The sequence below is a fragment of the Eptatretus burgeri genome, chromosome 5, assembly GCF_056783735.1.
Source record: "Eptatretus burgeri isolate ZD-2024b chromosome 5, Ebu_testis_v1, whole genome shotgun sequence".
NCBI lineage: Eukaryota > Metazoa > Chordata > Myxini > Myxiniformes > Myxinidae > Eptatretus > Eptatretus burgeri.
Window position 1 is genome coordinate 51509009 of NC_140965.1, and position 14156 is coordinate 51523164.

Here is a 14156-nt window from a genome sequence, read left to right on the forward strand (position 1 = left end):
ACCCGCAGGGTGACCCGTATCTTGCCAAAAGGTGACCACGTGTGACTTCTTTAAGGTCACACTGAGGTGAACAGAGCTGCTATCCACCAGGAGCGACTCCTTGAGGAATATCTGCCGACGAGAGATTCCGATGAGAATCGTTCTACAGAGTAACCATGAAAAATATGCTTTTGCCTCATAACGTCACCAAATGACGTCATAATGTCTCAAGCTTGACATATCTAGAAAGCACTCATCGAGGTGTTCAATTTGAGGTACTACACGATATGGTTCCTAAAACTTGAAAATTTGACCTTGGGGTCAAATATGTTTGACCTGAGGCGCTAACCATGAAGGTCAAGGCCAATCGCCACCAAAAATTAATCAGCTGAGCGCCAGACCATGAACTATATTCCCATGAAGTTTGAAGACGATCTGATCAAAATTACTCAAAAAATAAGGGTCTCGTCGACTCCCCTGATTTGCGCCAAAGTGACCTTGACCTTTGACCTTGACCTTCAAAATTTTGCGCACTGAAAGGGACCTCTATAGGCCTCTGATATGCGAAGTTACAAAAATTTCCGATGATAACTGTGCTCTGCAGAAATTTTTATACGTGATTACAGACAAACAAACAAAAAAACATACAAGCTGACTCACATATCTTGCAAAACTTCGTTTTGGCAAGATAATAAAAAAACTTATTGATGAATATGAAAATATATCAGCAAATTCATTTTTCCTAAGAAGATAGCCATATTTGAATGTTTGATGAGCAAGCCTTATTGAAAGCAGTATTTTCTAAAAGCAATAAAAACAGTTAATATTTTTGATGCAAATATAATTTAATTTCAATTTTAATGTGAGAAAATCCATGAAGCCTTGATTGAAGTTGGAAGAACAACACGATGAAAATCCATGAAGCCCAGCAATCCCGAAATGCACTCAGACATAATCTCTTTTATTATGTTTGGAATAGGAAACCAATGCTTGATCTCAGCCCAAAATACCGATCGTTTTAATTATTTGTTTTTAAGCTCGTCTATGAGTAGATTTGTGGAAACCAGACACTGGCATTGTGCCTGGAGCATCTGCTCTGATTCTGGGAGACATACCAGTCACACTGATGATCTTAAGAATGGTACGTGCTGTTTCCTCACTTGATGCTCAGCGTTTGGAAGCGAAAGTACAGATAAACAATGTGAGCGGGCATCCGTTCGGTAGAAAGGGGGATGTGGGACTTGGGAAAGGTAGGGATTTTGACTTAATTGCCCCACTGACTGCAGCGAGAAAATAAAAGTCACAATATGGTGTTTCTGGCATTGAGAGTGCAGCATGAAGTTGCATCACTTCCCTAAAGGTCATCGGCTGTGTTTGTCTTGAGTCAAGTTGTCCGATGTCTCAAGTCTCCTGGTAGCAGCTCCTCCATGAGACTTCTGATTCTGATGTACCATACTCTGTTACAGAGCGTTGGTGCTGCTGAAGCAGTTTCTTGGCAATGGTTATGCTGCATGGTTTGCCATCGCCTTCCCAGCAGAAGTTAGGAGAGGAATTTGGAATTTGGCCATGGTGTCAGTGATGCCTTACCTACTCTTGGTGAAGGACACCATGGGATCTTTAACATCCACCAAATAATGTTGGCAGACAGGACACCAATTTAACAGACATTTGAGGGACGTCACACACATTGATGAACCACCCTGCCCATGAAACACCGGATGAAAGTTTATTGCTGGGTCTGGATTCAAACCCAAGCTGGATAGCTTAGAAGCAAGTGTGTATACATCTAGTCTAGACAATCCTGCCAGCCCCCACAAGACTTACAAATCTGTAAAAAAGAAGATAAATAAATAAAGAATAAGATAAATGGAATCACCATTCAAGAACCAGGCACCAAGTAGAATGGCTGGCAAGGAATATGACAAACTGTAAACAAAACTGCATTTCTGTTCCATTAGAGATCGTTTTAGTTGAGGGTGGATTCGTAAAGAGGCCAAACCACAATCTGTTCCTTGTGACGTTTTACAAGAGAGATTTGGAGGATATTGTTGTGCACTTGGAATGTTCCTCGCTGACATTTTCACGGCTGTTAAGTAAAATTTTCAACTTTGTTTCACGGTACAATTACTTATGACGATCAAAGTTCTCTTCAAAACTTTCACTCAACATCATCGATCTTGGAAAATTATATTGGCTTGTATTTTCACTTGTGATGTGTTATTCTGGTTAATCAGACAAATCGAGGGGCAGGCAGTGGTGGTGGAGGTACAGTGGAGGCAGGCAATGGTGGAGGTGCAGCGGGGGCAGGCAGTGTTGACGGTACAGCGGGGGCAGGCAGTGGTGACAGCGCAGCGGGGGCAGGCAGTGGTGACGGCGCAGTAGGGGCAGGCAGTGGTGATGGCACAGCGGGGGCAGGCAGTGGTGATGGTGCAGCGGGGGCAGGCAGTGGTGACGGCGCAGCGGGGGCAGGCAGTGGTGATGGCACAGCGGGGGCAGGCAGTGTTGATGGTACAGCGGGGGCAGGCAGTGGTGACGGCACAGCGGGGGCAGGCAGTGGTGACGGCACAGCGGGGGCAGGCAGTGGTGACGGCGCAACGGGGGCAGGCAGTGGTGACGGCACAGCGGGGGCAGGCAGTGGTGACAGCACAGTGGGGGCAGGCAGTGGTGACGGCACAGCGGGGGCAGGCAGTGGTGACGGTGCAACGGGGGCAGGCAGTGGTGACGGTGCAGCGGGGGCAGGCAGTGGTGACGGTGCAGCGGGGGCAGGCAGTGGTGATGGTGCAGCGGGGGCAGGCAGTGTTGACGGTACAGCGGGGGCAGGCAGTGGTGACGGCGCAGCGGGGGCAGGCAGTGGTGACGGCGCAGCAGGGGCAGGCAGTGGTGACGGCGCAGTAGGGGCAGGCAGTGGTGATGTGCAGCGGGGGCAGGCAGTGGTGATGTGCAGCGGGGGCAGGCAGTGGTGACGGCACAGCGGGGGCAGGCAGTGGTGACGGCACAGCGGGGGCAGGCAGTGGTGGCGGCACAGCGGGGGCAGGCAGTGGTGATGTGCAGCGGGGGCAGGCAGTGGTGACGGCGCAGCGGGGGCAGGCAGTGGTGATGGCGCAGCGGGGGCAGGCAGTGGTGATGGCACAGCGGGGGCAGGCAGTGTTGATGGTACAGCGGGGGCAGGCAGTGGTGACGGCACAGCGGGGGCAGGCAGTGGTGACGGCGCAGCGGGGGCAGGCAGTGGTGACAGCACAGCGGGGGCAGGCAGTGGTGATGGTGCAACGGGGGCAGGCAGTGGTGACGGTGCAGCGGGGGCAGACAGTGGTAACGGTACAGCGGGGGCAGGCAGTGGTGACGGTGCAGCGGGGGCAGGCAATGTTGACTGTGCAGCGGGGGCAGGCAGTGGTGACTGTACAGCGGGGGCAGGCAGTGGTGATGGTGCAGCGGGGGCAGGCAGTGGGGACAGGCAGTGGTCTGACGGAAAACCTGGCGCTGAAATGTAGCATTCGTCTTAACAATGTGATGACCGTTTAGTACTCTCACAGCTTCTTTATAATTCTCTTTTTCTCCAGCATCATGAAGCATCTTGAAGGTCTCTCACTGCTGTACCAACATTGAACAATAATATTGCTCTCCGCTGTGCTCTTTGGGCTGGTGACGCGCCATCCAAAAATAGGCCTCTGTTGTCCGCATACAATTCAAACTCTTCAAGCGAAGCCCACCATCGCACACTCACAACGCTCACGTCACCCATTGTATTGAATGACTTTATGCCTCAAACAGCAGATGAATAGGTCTCTCCAAATGCCATCTTGACGGTGCACACTCGGTCGACTTTAGTCCTCTTCGCCAATGTCACGTCGTCGAGACCAAGAAACACAGAAACTAGTGTTGATTATGGATCACCACTATCACTCGCAGTGCTCATTTAATCAACCATCTTAGAATCTCCTCTTCTGGTTGTTGGTGTTGTTGTTTCACAGCATTGTGACAGTACAGTGGATTTAAATGTATTCAAACACAATACAAACCATTATCATGACAATCGTCATTGTCAAGAAGTCTACAAGCTCAAGTCTCAAGTCTTTAAGGCCAAGTCTCAAGTAAAGTCGCAGGTCACAAAATTTGCGACTTGAGTGTAACCCAAGTCCAAGTCGCCGTATCGAGTCACCATCTCTGCCTGACAGTGTAAGCTACAAGAATAGTCAAATGTTATATCAACAAGATATTCTCAATAGTCCAAAAATAAGTTTTATTCATCCCAATATGTAAGTATACATGATTTGGAATTAAATATATCAACATATTGTTGCATCAGGGGGTCCATTAACACAGACCGCTCAGAGCCGGGATGGTCAAAGACCATCCGTGTATTTCCAAAATGGTGTTTATATTTACTACGTTCACATAATACTGAGATTCCCCCAAAGATCACCCAAACGTAGCTGAAACTGAGTGTCCATGCGGGAAGGCAGGAAAATGGGAAAACGTTCCTTTACAAGTAAAATTGTTTTTTAAAAGGTTTTTGGGAGGGGGATCGGGGGGGGGGTGGATGAGACCCGAATAAATAAATTATCGGAACAGACCAGGCATTCTAAGGACGAGTAGAAATGCGCACATACTTACATACAATGAAAAGGAATAAAACGCAAAAGCCTAACCCAACTATGGTGCCGCTAATAAGTAACGGAAACACATGAAACAATGGGGCAGGCAAGGATTTGTAGCTGGTATGAAGCTAGTGGATGTACAGGTATGACATGGTTGTGGCTGCCATGCAGCCGAGGGTGTGGAGGTAAAGAGGTGTGAAGGTGATGCCCTCCCGAATCTCCTCATGGCATCAAACTGCACTAGAACAGAACAGAAGAGAACTCCAACTGCACTGGACAGAACTGCCACTGAACTCAAGGTGGAGCAGAAGCGATCTCAAATTGCACTGGAACAGAACTCTAACAGAACTGCACACTGCAGATCTCACACTGAACTGCCACGCTCAGGTGCAGTTTCAGCCCTGGTAAACTTTGGCACTGCCCTTTTAAATGGAGCGTCCCACTCATTCATTGTCCATCCGCTTCTTTGAGCATGCCATCTTCTGGGCTGTCCCACTCCATGGGACTATCCCATAAAAAAAGTCTTGCCCCCTCTCCATCACTCTGCAGTCTATCTCGCTGCCATGGACAGTGGTCCACTGGCAAAACAGTTCATGCTGTCTCCTTTTAAAGCACAATGCACTTTCCATGTGCCGACATCCTCTGTCGGCCTCACCTCAACACCTGAGGTTTTACACAACAAACTTACTCTATACTGTCTTAAAGTTAATACTGCCTCCTCAATGCAAGTTTCGCAAGATCATTTACTCGGACATTTTCGTTGTTACAAGAGTAATTTAAGCTACATGGTCAAATGGTCCATGCTATTCTTACCACAATCAAGCTATGGATTTACCCCCCACCTTCCACGCAACAATATTTTTTTTAATCACCAGCAAATACAACCAATCACACGTCACTGACAGGAATATTAAGGGGAGTTGGGGGGGTAAGAAGGAGGGGAGTGAGTGAGGAGGGTGGGTAGGGTGAAGGGAGGGAGAGGAGGGAAGGTAGGGTGAAGGGTGGGAGAGGAGGGATGGTAGGGTGAAGGGCGGGAGAGGAGGGAAAGTAGGGTGAGGGGAGGGAGAGGAGGGATGGGGAGCAAGGAGGGGTGGGGGAGTAAGGAAAGGGGGGGAGGCAAGGAGGGGAGCGAGGAGGGGTGTGGAAAGGGAAGGCACCGTGAGTGGAGGGCAAGAGAAGGCAACATGAGGGGAGAGCAAGGTAAGGCAGTGTGAGGGGGAACATCCAACCAGACAAAACCACTGTCCGGACACACACGGAGATAACCACCATCTATACACATCTGGAGATAATCACCGTCAGGACACTTCCAGAGATAATCACCATCCGGACACATCTGGAGATAACCACCATCCAGATACGTCAAGGGAAGGCAGCATGAGGGGAGGGCGAGGTAAAGTAGTGTGCGGGGTGGGTCCGTCCAGACACGTTTGGAGATAACCACTGTCCAGACATGTCTGGAGATAACCACCATCCAGACACATCTGGAGATAACCACCGTCCAGCCATAACCACCATCCACATATGTCAAGGGAAGGCAGCATGAGGGGAGGGCAAGGTAAAGTAGTGTGCGGGGTGGGTCCGTCCAGACATAACCACTGTCCAGACATGTCTGGAGATAACCACCATCCAGACACATCTGGAGATAACCACCGTCCAGCCATAACCACCATCCACATATGTCAAGGGAAGGCAGCATGAGGGGAGGGAAAGGTAAGATAGTCTGAGGGAAGGGTCTATTTGGACATAACCAGCTTCTCGACACATCTGGAGATAACCACCATCTGGAAATAACCACTGTCCAGACACATATGGAGATAACCACCATCCGGATATGTGCAGAGGTAACCACCATTCGGATACGTGCAGAGACAACCACAATCTGCGAATAACCACCGTCAAGATACCTTTGGAGACAGAGAAACAGAGAGAGACAGAGAGACAGAGAGAAACAGAGAGAGACAGAGAGAGACAGAGAGAGACAGAGAGAGACAGAGAGAGAGACACAGAGAAACACAGAGAAACACAGAGAGACACAGAGAGACACATAGAGACAGAGAGAGACAGAGAGAGACAGAGAGAGACAGAGAGAGAGAGAGAGAGAGAGAGAGAGAGAGAGAGAGAGAGAGAGAGAGAGAGAGAGAGAGAGAGAGAGAGAGAGAGAAGAAGAAGAAGAAGAAGAAGAAGAGATCGGTAGGGGTCTGGGAGTTCGCAGAAAATGTTATACTTTATGAACCGTTCAGATACATACAGAGATAACCACCATCCGGATATGTGCAGACGTGTGACAGGTGGAAAAAAATTTGGCTCTGTAATTGAGAAAACACGTTACTTTGACACTCACAAAGAGAAAGCACACTGAGTCTTATAAAATAACAAATTGCTTGAGAAACAGTCACAAGGACAAAGCAAAACGTGATCATTCGTTCAGTGCAGAGGTTAAAAATTAAAACCTCCAAGATATGGATGAAACCTTTCCACCACAGTACCTGCGTAAAAAAAGCATGCAGGCATACACACACCCACGGAGAGTCCCTTAATTATTGATCCAAATATATATATATATATATATATATATATATATATATATATATATATATATATATATATATATATATATATATATATATATATATATATACCTCCACCTTGTAGAAACTGTCAACTGTACATCCCGATCGGGACAGGAACTGTATTGCCGTCCACTGTCGGGCGCTCGGCAAGTGGCTTAAGCACTCAAGCAAGCACTGCAATTAAATGGCTGGCAATCGATAGCTTTGTTCAAATGTTCCAACCATGTCCAAATTAGACAAATGAACACTTTTTCAGCAGTCAGAACTGCAGCAAAGCTCAAATCTGGAGCTTAATTTTTGTAATTCAACCTAGTTGAAGAGATTGACGAGGTTATCACACGTGCGGAAATGAAATAAAACCACAAATGCTGGCCTCTCCGGGCGTTTATAAGCATGGCAATGTACCCAGTGACTCGTAGCTATGATGAACAGGCATTCGATGATATGAGTAAGGAAAGTGAAAAAAAACCTTTATCTTAAAGAAATCATTGCAGCCTGTTATAAGTCAAGGCATGGTTGAGCAGGCCAAAAACATGGTGGCTTCAGACCTCAGTGAGGTAACCCAGGAAACGCCTTAAGACCCCCTATAGAGTGAGATGGCCGAGGATGCGCCTGATAAAGGATATAATTAAATAATGCTGTTAATTATCTTCAAAATTGGGTGTTTTAACTAACCAAAACCCAAGTGCACTTCCTTGGAGCTCCCTTAGTATGCACACAAAGTTTCAGGATGCTTGGTTTCATGGTTATGGAGGACACACACACACACACACACACACTTATTAGTACAGATATATACACCTCATTATACATTTTTGATGCATTTTGGATTGAAGGCAGAGTGAGGGGATAGCAACTATCATCTTTGCATAATGCTTTGAATGTGTGCATGTGCATGCACTTTTTAAATGTGTGAATGTGTTTTATACTTTGGAGTGTGTGCATGCATATGCATGCATGCACACACTCCAAAGTATAAAGTATAATGTTGGGAGTAAATAATGGATTTTCAAAAAGGAATGTCGGTAAGAAAGCTTTGTTCCAAAAGAGTAAAAAGCAAAAATGCAAAATCTTTTTCACAAACGTTGTGAAATTTTTTGCGGGTGGTGCTTTTTGACATTAATTATGTGCAACTCATTAGGTAACAACAAGACAATATGGACCTGTTTAAGGCTTTTCTAAGTCCAACCTACTTTGAGCGAGATGATCTACATAATATGTCAGTCAATGTCTTGTACAGAAGAATCTTTGGAAGAGGAAATGTCCTCCCATAAGGATTGTCCAAGCTTAACACTCACCTCTGTGAAAGGTGCAATCTTTGGAGCCCCTGAGCTCGCTATCAGTTATAACTGTTATCGCTATCAGTTATAACCTGTGTTGTGTGGACTATACCTCCAAGCTGTCCTTTTAGTCCTGTGGACACATTGGTATTCTCTGCAGAGCCAAATCTATGGTGAGCCATCCACAGTGTACAATGAAGGATGCCTTCAAGAGTTCCAAGGAGTACGACTCCCAACTCTAAGCTGGTGCAGCTCAACTTCCAAACTTTCGCCTCAGTGGTGATTGAATCCAAAGCTTTGGATTATTAGTATCTCCTTAGCAGGATGCCGATTCCTAAGGCCTACTTCAATTTACCAACCACCTATTTTCCAGTCATGCACCACTCACTTTCTCTCTCTCTTCCCCTCCCCCTACCATCCCTCGCTCACACATATTTGGTCAGCAACCCATCCCTCGTCAACCTCCCATAGTCCAAGCTTGATGCTCACCTCTATTTCTTTAAACCACTTTCCAATTGTCTGAGAAACTGACTCAGTGTGAAATAATAATGAAACAAGCAAACAAACTGTGATATAAAAAAAAAATCAAAACTTTTTTTGTATTATTGCAGTGAATTTTTTTTCCGAAAGATCCTCCCTCCTCCTAACGAGCAACGAAAGTGTCATGAAACTGCTCAAAAGGTGAAGCATACTTCTGTGACCCTAAGGACTTAATTACCAACTTCTTTCATATAATCATCACATTGAGATTCTCAGTTTTGTACCTCATCTTTTTTTTTAAGCATATCGGTATCCCAAGAAGAAGGATTCTACTTATCATTCATCAACAATTCGATTTTACTGACAATATATACCCCCACCTCCTTTCGCATGCCCCTTAAAACAAATAAAACTTGTACATTTTGATAAGCCCACAAAATGCACACAATGAACAAGCCACATATTATATACTACAGAGACACCAGAGGCTCGCATGTGAAGATACAAGCCAAAATCCTTGTCCAATGTGTACTTTGTGAGCACAGTTGTGAGGTTCTGAGCACATCACCATTTGCCAAAAGGTTATGCCAGATGGCACAGCATGCGAAGAACATTGTGCTTTGGCGGAAAAGTGGGCCGGATGTCAATTTGACCCATGGATTGCACCACCATTGAACAAGCGATGGCCCCTCAAGTACAAACCGCCCACAAGGTCTCGTACCACCATCTAAATGCACTGGAGACTTTTAATCTCATCATTGGAGGCCCTCCTGCAGATTTTGAAAGCCATTCTTTTCGATAACAGCAGGGAAATTGTGAACTTTATTATACATATGTTGAAAATGGAAGCAAATTTTCTCTAAAATAACTTGGGGAATTACTCTATAATTTTTCAGCATTGTGACTCAAAAATTACAGCTGATTTGGAAAGAACATATGTTTTTATGTATTTTATTTTATGTTTTTTTTATGCAACCACATTTGAACAAAAGCTATTCGATTTCATACAAAACTGCCAAGGTTACCAAAAATGGCTCTAACTTCATTAATATAGGAATTTTACTTGATTATAGTGACTCAGTGATGTTTTGGGGGATTTTCTCCAACTTCGTCGAGCACTGTATGTCAAAGCAATTAATGCAACTCACCTGGTTGTTCTTCTTCCTCAATTATAATCTTTGGCCTCTCTGTGTTCGAACAGTTTGGATTTCCCTTCCAGTCTTTTAAAATACGGACGTAGTACGTATATACAAGTGCTAACTAATGTTCCTGCTGATATTTACACGTGATCTTTGCTATTCTCACTCACATTGTGTATTTGTACATCACATGTCTGCGTATCAGGAGATATTCAAATCATCCATCCTTTGTTATTTTCGATACCTGAATAGTTTGATGTTGAAGTCACTTTGCTGTAATGTACATGTAAAAATATTAGGAATAGAAAAAAAAAAGGATATTTTTGACATTTTTCCTGTTCCCACCTGAACACTTTGCTCCTCATGCTGGGTTCCCAGAAACAAATCCCACATACCATGTTGATGTATCGAATGTTCATGAGCACAATTATGTCTCCTAATGTGTCCCACATGCAATTCTTGCCCCCCCTGCCTTCCAAAGTATTTCTCCCATCCTTCCCCACCCCTTGTTTCCCCCTTTCATTTAAACTTTTTACATGTCGTGGTGAGATTGAGTGTGTGTGGCTGGGGTGCCTTGGATGCTGTGATATCTGGCATTGTTCTTTTTATCCCCTCAATGGGTGTCAAAATCTCAGGACAAACTGTCATGCTGCCCGCCACACCATTGGTTGTTATGCCTGGTGTTGGCTTAATGGCTAGAGTGGTGGGCTTTGGTTTGCAGGGTCCTGAGTTCAGATCCCACTTGGCTGTTGAATTAATATCAGGTGAGGTTGACTCAGCCTGTTATCCTTCTGAGGTTGGCAAAATGAGTACCAGCTTGCTGGTATCATGTGTTGGAGTGGTAACCTGTCCAGGATTGTGCCCAATAGCCAAGGAGACTGCTGAGGCAGCATCAATGCTCTGCACAGAGTATGGTCCCAAATGGATGGATGGATTCCACTGGTTGTTCCAAAGTGCTTCTGACAGGTAGAATCAGCATGCACTCATAAACCTTCCATCAACATATTTGCCAAAGCCTCAACATTGATTTGCTGATGTGGGATGGGGTCATGAATATCTTTCCCTTTTGGATATGTGCTGCAGAATGAAGAGTTAAACTCCAAGTGTGTGGAAGCTACCTGACAACCTGTGCCTTTTTCTATCATCTCTGCACTTCTGCCTTTCCATTAAGACTTAATTGATTCCTTTCCACTTGGGGAAGCTGTGGCTGATGTGGAGCTGTAGCCACAATCATGCACCATTTCTGGCAAATCTTCCTATCCCACTTACGACCATCACATGCACTGGGGCACACTGCTTTATTATTTCTCTTCACATTTTCTTTTATCCCCTTTAGTTTTTCTCCTTTTGCTGGTTGTTTAGATACCAATTATATATTTGGTTGTATTTGTCTCGTTTTGATTTTGACAATTTCTGTCAGTTTTTGTAGTGACCCAAACCCCCTTGTTATGCAAGTTTGTTTATTGCTCTTTTCTTGTTTAATCATAATTTGCTAAGCTTGATTTTTTTATTATCTGTTTTTGTGAAGATATTGGTTAAGCAATTGGTTCACTTTGTCTGTCTGTCCATAAACATCAATCCATGATCGAGGAACTGCTTAATTGCAATTAAATTTTATATTTCAAACACAAATCGGAACATGGATTGGGACACGAACCTGCAGTTTCGCAGCACATCGTCTCTGAATTTGGCAAATTGTACGGAAACTCGTCCTAATCAGGCATGAGCACAGAGTAAGGTAGCTGTTTGTCTGTCTGCCTATCTGGTCGTCAAACAAAATTGAAAATCATTCCAAACAGGAAACTTACTGTTTTTAAGGACATCATAATGGACACAAACAACATGCATGAACAACTAATTTAATGTGTTAAATAAAGTGGTGTAAAAGATGGTACATCAGTGTCGGTAAACTTCAAAAAAATTCCTTTTTTCTACAACTTTTAAAACCTTTTTTTTTTCAATTGAATTAAACAATTGAACATTGTGGAACACAAATCACCATGTTGGCATTTTCAAAAACCTCCAGTTTAGCTGTACTTGTTCAAAATATATGCCTGGTGTTGGCTTAATGATTCTGGTGGCAGGCTTGGGATCCTTGGGTCCTGAGTTCAAATCCCGCTAAGCTGCTGAATTAATACCAGGTGGGTTTGACTCTGCCTGTCATCCTTCCGAGGTCAGAAAACGAGTGCCAGCATGCCGGTATCCTGTGTCGGAGTGGCGACCAGTCCAGGATTGTAGCCAATAGGCCAGGAGACTGCTTCGGCAGCACCAGGGCTCTGCACAGAGTATGGACCCAATGGATGGAAGGATGGTTCAAAATATTATGCAATTTTACACCATCTCAACAAATCAAATTTGTTGTTCTTGCTCTCAGTGTTGGGAAATATCAAGATTCAGACAAAATGGTGGTTTGTAGGAAATATAAATCATGCTCGCAAAGCAGGAGTTCAAAAGACCCTTTTCGCATGTCCTTTTTCTCAAGAGTGTGTGTGGGGTAAGGGGTTTTATGAAGTCTGTAGTTCTTTTTTAAAATTATATTATTTTACTTGCTCCTCATGTAAAATAAGATTGGAAATCATCACACAAATCACCTTGACATCTCTTTGAGAAAGCAATGATGTAAATAACTCGTAATAATACATATCCAAGCTCATTCGTGAGCTTTCGTTACTGTACTAAAAATATCACATTAAAAATACATGTATTTAAACGAAACACCATAGATATTTTCAGATGATGAAATAAAAACACTGCTGTAGTTGCGTGCAAATGAACTGCGATGAATATGCTGCATCATCTTGAAAAATGAACGTCTTCCTGGATAATGGCAAAGTTGAGGAAAAATCCTGTAGACATGCTATTTATTTATTGTTCTTGTCTGCCTTACTTCCTTCACCTCACACCACTCCACTCCCTCCCTCACAGCCTCCAGCACAAACCCAGCAATGATTCACTCCACACCGCTGGAAAATGTTCTCCGAAGCAATTACAGCATGGGTTGTTTGCTCAAATAAATTTAATTAAGCAAGTGAAAACCAAGGCGGAATCATTCCATTTTGCGAGTTATAGTTATGTGACGTCTTCCATCTGCGTTTTATTGCAGATCTCTGAGACATCTCTATTATCCTACAATATGTCTGATGTGGGAGTACAAACAAAATCGTTAAGCAAACATACTAAGAGAGAAAAGTTTGAGCAGAAATAAGGATTAAATAATTTTGGAATCATTCAAAGAGCCCTAAGGTCAACCCTGGTGGTCAATGAACCAAATATAGGGTTAGAGTTAGGGTTATTGCTGGAGATGCAAATAGGCTGGAGACACTGTCAGGTGCAAATCCCATATGCCATTTGCAAATCATCATAGTGCATTGGATTCAAATCTAGGGTTCCAATAGTGGAACCTTTAACGTCCACAAATGAATGCTTCATGTGAGGTCAGCTAGGCAGCTGTGGAACCCCTTTTCTAAATGTTCTCTGCAAATGGAACACTGCAGCCTTTCATCATGCAGTAAAATGGTTGGACACAATATGTGCACAAATGCAGCATATGCTCATGTAATCCCTGCTGATCGGATTTAAAGGCTTTTCCGAGACTGTTCAAACCGCTTTCGCCTTTTGCTGCTCCCATTTTGAATTTAACATTTTTTTTATTCTGCTAAACAATCTTCCTCCTGCACGTTTATAACTTCACGCTTCACTGTACAATCCTCATGAAGAAATACACATGACAACTTGTGCTGCAGTGCATTGTGGGAGCAAAGGCAATCGTTCATTTCAGGCCTCGGATGTTTGACCTTTGAAAGTGTCAGCCCGGATGTATTGGGAAGTGAGCTTCCTGGTGTGCACACAAACAAAGCTCTTTTTTAAATAAAGAATACAGCAAGCGAACATCCTGTTATGCTTGCATGATAAGATTTAATTTAAACACCAAGAAGATCTTACAAGATGAACTCGCTGTAAACTTTGTTGGCAAACTGGTTTTAAAAGTGAATGCATTACTATAAATTGTCTGGTCAGAGGGAACATTCAATCTTCAGAACCTATCATGTAACAGAGCAGCATCAGAGCTGTACAGACAGGAAATTCATACCTGCTGGAGATCGAGAGTAA

General features: G+C 44.2%; 1 protein-coding gene across 3 annotated transcripts in view; it reads right to left on the reverse strand.

Moving 5' to 3' along the window:
* Positions 1–14156, reverse strand: part of LAMA2 (laminin subunit alpha 2) — a 413990-nt gene that overhangs the window by 337089 nt on the left and 62745 nt on the right. For all 3 annotated transcript variants that reach the window (XM_085881857.1, XM_085881856.1, XM_085881855.1), the window contains exon 3: positions 14137–14156. This exon is cut by the window's right edge and continues 93 nt beyond it. In XM_085881857.1, the coding sequence (XP_085737983.1) occupies positions 14137–14156 (20 nt within the window). The remainder of the gene's footprint in view (positions 1–14136) is intronic.